Source organism: Acanthochromis polyacanthus, chromosome 2 (genome assembly GCF_021347895.1).
Source record: "Acanthochromis polyacanthus isolate Apoly-LR-REF ecotype Palm Island chromosome 2, KAUST_Apoly_ChrSc, whole genome shotgun sequence".
NCBI lineage: Eukaryota > Metazoa > Chordata > Actinopteri > Pomacentridae > Acanthochromis > Acanthochromis polyacanthus.
Window position 1 is genome coordinate 3,038,623 of NC_067114.1, and position 8,961 is coordinate 3,047,583.

Consider the following 8,961-nt stretch of genomic DNA (forward strand, 5'->3'; position numbering starts at 1 on the left):
AGCTGAATGTGGCCCTGAATTAAAATGAGTTTGACCCCTCTGGGTGTGATAGTTTCCAAATATTTTACAGGTTGATGAGCTGCAAGTAAACACAATGTCAGTGTAGCAGAGATCTGGCCGTCTACCTCAGTACGACATTATCATGTTAGCTTCAAAAATGTCTAACAGTCCTGAGGAAGTCATCTGAGAACGTCTAAATAAGACTGTAGTGATCATGGGAGGGAGCCTAATATTCTACGATTAGCTACTGCAGCAGAGAAAATCAAAGTGCTCTCCAAGTGGTTTCTCTTTAATTCCTTCAGTCATTTTGATGCCAGCTAGAAGGCTAAACACTCAAGCCGGCAGTTTCAGTTTAATTTGCCAAGTTTTTAAGATGTCTGTCTGTAAGATTTTTGCTCAGTGAAAAAGGAGGTGAACGGCTCTTTCATTGTGCTGCACAAAGCACTAAAAAAAATACAGCACTTTTAAAACAATGTCACGGTTACTCTGGCCAGTCAGGTCAATTTTATTTGTAACCCCCCAATCTGAGCAACATAAAAAACTCTACATTTAGAGCCTTAGAAAGCTGTGTTAAAAAACACTTCTAACACAAAAAGTGTAAAACGGATGACAGCGAAGGGATCTCATTTTTAAGATGTTTTTGTCCATTTTATCTCCTCGGGCTGTAGTCTCCAGGTCGATTGGTCATGTGGTTGGACATTCTCAGTCATCAGCCAATCAATCACTGTGCTACTTAATTAGGAAAGCCCAAAGTCACAAGTCTTCCAGGACTATTCCAGGGTTAGGGCTTGAACTTGATAAAAACGGACAGAGACGGCTGGATCTGACTTATTTAACGTTTACTCTGACTGAGCATTTAACTGGAAGTCGGCTGCGTTTTGTTAAAACAGATGGCAAACTAAGATGAGACACAGGTAGCAGGTTACCTGAACCAAAGCAGGTTTTTGCTGGAGACATGAGTTGCTATAGTTCTGTCAGAAATCATGTGAACAATGGTCAAACCTGCTAGAATTAGAATAAAGTCTGCTGGAAAAATGATTAAATAATCTGGAAATACAAGCTTTTATTCATAAATCATTCAGGCTAATATAGTGAGCGGGTAGAGAGCACTCTGTATGTTGTAGCTAATTTAGTTAATCTAGTGCAGGAGTGTCAAATTCATTTTAGTGATGTGTAGGTTCATAACCAATAAATAACCACAACTCCAGATGTTTCCTTTGTTTTAGTGCAAAGAAATACATTCTGAAAATGTTTACATTGAAGGAATTATCTTTTTACAAAACATCATTAACAACCTGAAGTTTCTGAACAAAATTAAGTTTAATTTCAACAATATTATGCCCCAGTTTATCATTTCCACTTTACAGCTTCCAGATCACAGAGTGTCTACAAAGGAACACATTTAGTCATCTGGAATTGAACAATGCAGTATTTTACTTTATGATAAAAATTACAAAAAGAGACAAAATATTACAAAAACAAGACACAAAATGACAAAAGTGAGAAACAAAGTGAGAAAACAAAAGGACAAGTGACACAAGCAAGACAAAAAGTAAATACAAAATGACAAAAAAAGAAACTAAATACCAAAAACATGAGACAAAAGTCCTACGGAAAAAAAACAACAAAAACAAGACAAAATATTACAAAAATGAGACACAAAATGACAAAAGAACAAAGAACAATCTAGTATTTTACTTTAGGGCTGGACCCGAATATCCGAATATTCGTTCGCTATGGCACTATCCGGATATTAATTTGGTATCCGAATATTTGGCCCCCCTCCCCCACCACCACCGCCCTCGGATGTCACCGGGCAGAAAGAATATGCAGCGTTACTGTCTTCCCTCTGCCTTCGGCCCACATCGGCTCATCTCATCCTGTCATCACATAAACATATACACATATGTCGATGTGATCATCCCTTCCTTCCCACAGACGAAAATATTCGGAGCTCGTCTCTTCCCTTCGCCTTCGGCCCATTTCGGCTCATCCCGCCTTGTTCTTCGGCTCATTTCGGCTCCTCCATTCGTGTTTCTTACCACCACCCGAATGGCTGGGTGGCTGCCGACTCTGACGTCACGCTTCACTTCGTTGCATAAACACAAGATAAGATGCTGAAGACCGGTGTTTAGGAATTCTTCAGTTTAACCAAAGACTAAACGAGGGCAAAATGTGGACCCCGGAGACCAGACGAACTGATCCGAGTATTCGGGCCGTCTCCGCTGCCGCGCCGCCGCACGAACCACACAAACAGATCCGAATATTTGGGCAGTATCCGCCGCCGCCAACGGCGGGGAAACAATTTTTACACTTTGAGGGCCGGATTGGACCCTCTGGAGGACCACTTTTGGACCACCTGATCTCGAGAAAACGGGAAGATTTTTTCCTCCCAAAACCAATCGATTGGCTGAAGAGTTGATCTGATTTCAGTTGAAAAATATTTTCTTTGGTTGACTGCAGCCCGATTATCAACAGTGATGTCTGACCTCAACGTGAAAAGTTTCCATCAGAACCACTTTTCAGCGAAGAATCGGAAAACCACTACAGCATACAAGCAAAAACACTATCCTGGCATGTGAGTTTGGGTGGTGAATGTCTGAGAAAAGGATTCGTTCATCTTTGTGCTACTCACATATGACAACATGGCTTTGAGTTCTTCATCGCTCCTCACGGTGATTCTGTCTCCCACTTCATCCTCATCTAAAAAACACACAGAAACGTCTTAAAATGTGGACGGCAACACTTTTCAGCAGAACAATAAAACAAGCAGCATCATATACAACACTACTCACACTGTAAAACATTTAGAAGACAGATTAACTGTCAAGTTAGATCAACTCAATATGCGTGAAAGCATCAATGAAAATCATCTTAAGGAACTAATTTTGAAACTGTACATGTAATATTAAGAAACAAAAAAAAGAGGGAAAAGCATGTATTTGGGGTGTCAATACAACTGTGATAAAATAAAAGCATGTTCTTTCAGATTAGTGGAGAGAAACATGCAAAATACACTTTATCTGTGTATTTTGCAACACTTTGTCTGTACATTTAAATTTTAAAAATATATTTCTAAAGGCAGGAGAATTACTTTTCTTGTATCCTCTGAGTCAGAAATCTCTACATGAAGAGCACTTGCAGACACCAAACCTTCCAGTTTTATTCCTGTCTATATTCTGAAGGTTTTACAGAGAGCTTTGTTCATATACCATTCACACCCTGATTTAACAACATTTTATTCCTGAAAACATGGTGCAAATTGACAGCACTCTCTCAATTATGGAGTAACAAAGAGAGAAATCCAAAATTCCCTCTGCAACAACCTCTGATTCTACGTGAATGAAATGAAGCACAAATTATGAACCTGGCTTGGAAATATATGAAAAATGAAAAACATTACATAGATAATGCGCAAATTGGATATTTAAATTTTAATTTTATGAAACCTTTGCATACAAAAGGTAATTATCTTAATGTAAATAATCAGCTGATATGCATTAGTTCAATTTTATACCTAATTTAACTGCATTGTCTTAATTAACTCCTGTTTTTTCCTGCTCTCTCCACATACAGCAGTCATTTATACACCTAAACAGACAATATCTTCTTTCAGTGCACCATGTGTGGGAGTTTTAAGTATGTAGTCTCCAATATAGGAAGCATTTTGACTATTGACATTAAGTGAGTAAATTAAAGGACCAGCATTTCATACCACAAACACAGGACACTCAGGAGATAAACAGTAGGCTGCACGACACTGGAAAACACTGACATTAAGTTATCGTGTCTTTCAGGAATTTTCACCACATGACTTGAACAAGACGACATGGTCATCAATATCCCCCGCCACATGTGATGTCTATGAGTCTATATCCAAAATGGTGATCAAGGGCCATAACTCTGTTAAATATTATCGCACAGGTCTCATTTTCGAACTTGATCAAGGTGTCCATGGTGTGAAGCTACACACTACATTTTGTAATCCTAGCTGTAATAGTTTCAGAGAAAAGCTGTCCCCTTCATCTCGGACGGACGGACGGACGGACGGAGGCCAAACCTATATCCCCCTTTTCCACTTCGTGGAGGTGAGGGATAATAACTATCTGTAGAGGCTTCATGGTGCGGATTCAAACGGTCTCCCACATTACCTACATTGCCTGATGTGGTGCCAACAATTCATCCTACCTATGCCCAAAATATTTCTACACAACTGATGTGCACCTGTTTTTTTTTTAACCAAATCTTGCTTTTCAGTGCTTTTCTCCTGTTTCTCACTCACTTTATGGCACACATGGAACCTGCATGTCAAGAAAATACAAACTTTGTGAATAAAGTTAAAACATAAATTTAGTGTATCTGGGTCAGTCTATTATGAAGTCCATGGGATGTATCTGCATACATTTTTATTAAAAGTATAAAAACCAATGTTTTTATGTTCATTATGATCATGTCTTTACAAATTCCACAATTATTTATTATGGAAACAATCACTTATTAATAGAAATGACTAAAATGTCAACTAAATAAACGTCCCAATTTAATACCAACCACCTTCTAATGAGCTAAACAATAATAAAATGAGCTGATTCAAAAATAGTTTGGATTGTTTTTATTAAGTTGATATAATCATGACAGACATTTCTTTTCTAGCCATATATATAAACTTTATATGGAAATAACAAATTGTATTGTGTCCCAGAAATCCCTTTCCACTAAGTTCCCCGTTACAAAAGGAAGTGTGTTAACTCGAGATCACATGACCTGCTCCACATGATGTCATTTCCTCCTGAAGAAAAGACTGGCCAGACTCCAAGGCTTTCTGATTTTTTTTTTAATATAAAGTAGTCAACAGGTTTACTACAATATCTTTAGAAACAACTTTCAATTTGACTCAATTGTATACATAATACGTTGAAGAATCTTTCTCTAAAAATGCCATGTGGTGTTTAGTTATAGGCGGCCATGTTGGTTTTAGGCCTGAAAACAGCAAAAATGTCAACTATGTTACAAAAAGTCACGCAATTATATACTGACCCAACTAGAAGCTTTTAAACTGAAGTAAACTATCCTCTATTAGGTACAGTACTGATGGAAAATGAAAACAGCTGAAGCTTACTTACATTCAAAGGCAGTGACAGTGGCTTCGGGCATGACATCTCTGATTGCGACCTGAAACGTTGGCAGGATGAGTTAAAGCAAACACAAAAACAACAACAAAATGACTTTAAAACTGCTGACAGATGCAGAGAGTTTGCTTCAACTAAGGAGGAGATAAAGAGAGAGGATATTTAATCAGCCGATTAATCGGTTATCGGAATTTTTTTCTGCCCAATATCGGAATCGACCTCAAACAATCCATATCAGTCGGGCCCCATCGCATACAGTTGTGTGTCATAATAACATAAAACAAAACATATCAAATACTTTTTAAGATGAAATATTTAAAAGGTATCCGCAAACATGAAGAAAACTTATTTTTGAAGACTTTCCGTGCCGATTGTAACAGGGTGCACTACAAAAACAATTAAGTTCTAGATCAATAGCATAATGAGAAATAACTATGGAAATGGTTGACTTTTATCGATTGCCTGAAGTATTGTATTTCAAATATAACCTGGATTTGAATGTGTAAAAAAACTGTGCAGAGTGACAACTTCAAAAACAATGGGTAAAACAAGCCAATATGTCACAAATGGCTTTAGAATTATCTATATTTAACCCTCGTGTTGTCCTGTGGGTCAAAATTGACCCGTTTTAAAGTTTGAAAATGTGGAAAAATAATATTTTCACAGTGAAACTTCTGATGTCCACATTTTTAACATTTCTGGGAAATCTTTGAACAATTTTTGGTGGAAAAACGAAATGCTAAAAATGTTTCTTAAGAACATTCACACAAAAAAATCTACCCAAAACCTGCGAATTTCACTGGATTTTAGTCCATTTTATGTGAATGTTCTTAAAGAAAATATTAGAAGTTTTACTGATATATATGGAATCGCTTTAGATATTTTTAGGATTTTTTTGGAAGATATTTACTCATTTTTTAAAAAATATTTACAAGAATTTTCTTGCCAAATTTGAGGGATTTTTTAAAATAAAACTTTTAAGGGAAACTTTTAAGGAATTATTGAAATTTTCTTCCTGAAGGTTTTGCAAATTCTCAGCCGTTTATGGAATTTTTTGCTGAATTTTTGGATTTTTTTTCAGACAAGGAAACAACATGTTTCTGTGCTCGTAAATGAGGACAACAGGAGGGCTAAATAAATGCTAAATAAATATAAAACATCTGGACACCGCAGAATAACAACTCCTGGAGGTGACCCAGGCTCAGAAACTGTCTAATACAAAGTGTGTGCTGTTTCATTGTGCAGAAGAGTGTGTTTTTAACTTAGATGTGACAGCAGTGAGCTAGCTCTGTAGCATTTTAAACACTCACCAGCAAGTCATTGAAGTTCAGAAGAGATGGACAGTCGACGGACGAGTCCATGTCCCCTGATGGCGTTTTTATACGGATCACTATCGCCTCGGTGTCCATTGAGGTTGTTTAAACTGAGCGTAGAGAGGGAAACTTCAGCCTCATAATACTTTGGCTGTCTGTCGAAGCTAACGAGCTAATTTCCTGCAGCGGTTTGCTAGCGACACATGCTAGCATCCTGGTCGGTCCAGACTCTGGATTTAAACCTCCGAAGAGTTCAAACCTCCACCGACACCCAAGTCAAGTCATAACCGCAAAAAAACTCAACTTGGGCCATAAATGTGAGCTCGCACGGCAAAGTTTCACCCTCTGTGGTGTTAGATAGCTAGCTCTGCGGCTAGTTTTGAGGAACTGCTTCTCCAACAGCAATCAACATCCTCTTCGCGCGTTTCAAAATAAAAGCTCTGCAGGGATTTTTTTTAAATGTAGGTAACCCATTCCAAAATAAAACACCCTCATTTTTTCATGTTTGCTGTGCATGAGTGATTTTTTTGCCAACATACTTTTTAATATTTAAAAAGAAAAAGACATAAGACGCTTTTGAATGTTTTATTTAACTTGTTTGAATGTGAATATGTTCTGAATAATGTGATTCACAACGCCTTTCTTTTGTGTCATTGTCCTGACAAAACCAAATGTCAACCTAGTTATGAATTTGTAGGGTTAGGGTTAGGTTTGTATAGAAAAATGTGTGAAAGAAAGCAACACATTAAGTGACATTAAGTGTGTGTACAACTCAGCTTTCTGTATTGAAGTGGAATTATTGTGCGCTCCAACAAAAGACGCTCTCGCGGCCGTAGACTGCTTCTGCTGTACACGGCATTGACGAGAGATCAAGTTTGATAAAGGAGTATAACACTGAGAGCACAATAGCTTTCAGAGAGCATAATGGTGACCAACTAAAGGGTAAATATTCTTTTTTACAACTGACCTTAAATCAATACGTTCAGTCGAAAGTTGAATCTTGCTTGAATGGTCCTCCAGCTGTTGAGATTTTAAAAACCATCACAGCTTTTCAAAGATGTATTCAAAGAGGGTTTTTTTTTTTACTTCTTCCCCTCATTAACATGGCATTACTATTTAAAAGTTTCTACTCTGAACTAGTGCATAATTGAGCGTAAAAGAAAGGAGCACTTTAAACTGTTGTTGGTTACTGCCTTATGATTGAGGAGCCCTGAATGCAGTTACAAACAGCAAAGTATTGATCCCTGGGCAAAGCGAAGAAGTCTCCTTTTCTGCTAATTTACAGCGCGCCGCTCACAGACCTGATACCCAAGTCCGCTGACCAGGGTTCTGTGTAACGATAGGAACTCGCTAAAGCTAGATCTGGCTAGACGTGAGGCGCTTGAAAGCAATATCGACGGGGTGTGTGCCGAGCCAGACGGTTGGGTTTCATTGGCTGCCAAAACAGCCGTCACCACTCCTGGTTGGCCTAAGATTGACCTTCTCTATCAGCTGTTGCCATCTCATTAGGAAGGTAAGGGAAGTGTTCGAAAAGAGAAACGTAAACTCCAGAATTAACCACTCACTGTATATCTGCCTGCTTGTCAATGGCCTCGAACGCACACAAAGAGGTTACAAGTTCATCGCATCGACCCTCTCTGCTCTCGTCTCATCACTTACGCCTGCACCAACAGCCGGGTTAAAGAGCCATTGATTTCCATGTAATGCCTGAAATTATTACTTTGCCAAATTGTTACAGGAGAGTAAAGGGGAAACAAAGCGGGGCTATCAAGCGTTCTGATTAATGCCTCCACCAGCACTGCCCTCTGATGAAAAGCACAGGATCTATATGGCACTTTGTCAGACATGCTCTCCCAGGACTTGACGTTAGGTCCTTCTGCTTTAGGGGCAACCAGGATGAAGCCCAGTCAGCAATCCACATTATCAGAAATCAAACTTCTGACTTAGCTGGGAGGGGAAAGTGGAAAAGAAAGGCCAGCATTCACTGTCTGGTAATTAAAAGCCATTTTATCAGACCTCCTCTGCCGCCGCATTCCTCTTTTCTTGTTATTGACAAGCTGCTTAGCGCAAAGTGAGCTCAGTTTGACTCTAAATATATGAGGCACACTTATTTAACTTTCTCAGCAAAGAGGGAAAAGCGAGTAAACGAGACGGCGGCGAGATTGCCCATTACTTTCACGATGGTTTTGTTTTCCTTCATGGCTGTTTGTTGTGTGTAACGAATGTCATCCGTGTTCACTTCTTCTTCCTCTTGATGATTATTATTTCATTAGTCCATGTCAGATGTATTGGTCGGCTTGTTGTGTTTATTGATGACTAGTCCAACGTCAGCACTGTCTTCTCTCGCTGTAATGCTGAGATAGAAGATCTTGAAATGCTTGTTAAACACTGATCGTTTCTATCTACTGTGCCCCTTAACATTAATGGTGATTATTCAAAGTATTTATTTACCTCGATAGATCCACCACTGGGGAAGACATCGCTGGCTTCGGTCTGCTCTGAGTTCGGCGATTTAAAAA

General features: G+C 38.6%; 1 protein-coding gene across 1 annotated transcript in view; it reads right to left on the minus strand.

Annotated features, from left to right (window-relative positions):
- The window catches only part of map2k5 (mitogen-activated protein kinase kinase 5), a 99,976-nt gene extending 93,104 nt beyond the window's left edge, over window positions 1-6,872 (minus strand). Inside the window, 3 exon segments of the mRNA XM_022215726.2 lie at window positions 2,636-2,703; window positions 5,124-5,172; window positions 6,440-6,872. Coding sequence (XP_022071418.2) covers window positions 2,636-2,703; window positions 5,124-5,172; window positions 6,440-6,538 — 216 coding nt within the window. The 5' untranslated portion in view covers window positions 6,539-6,872.
- Between the last annotated feature and the right edge of the window lie 2,089 nt (window positions 6,873-8,961).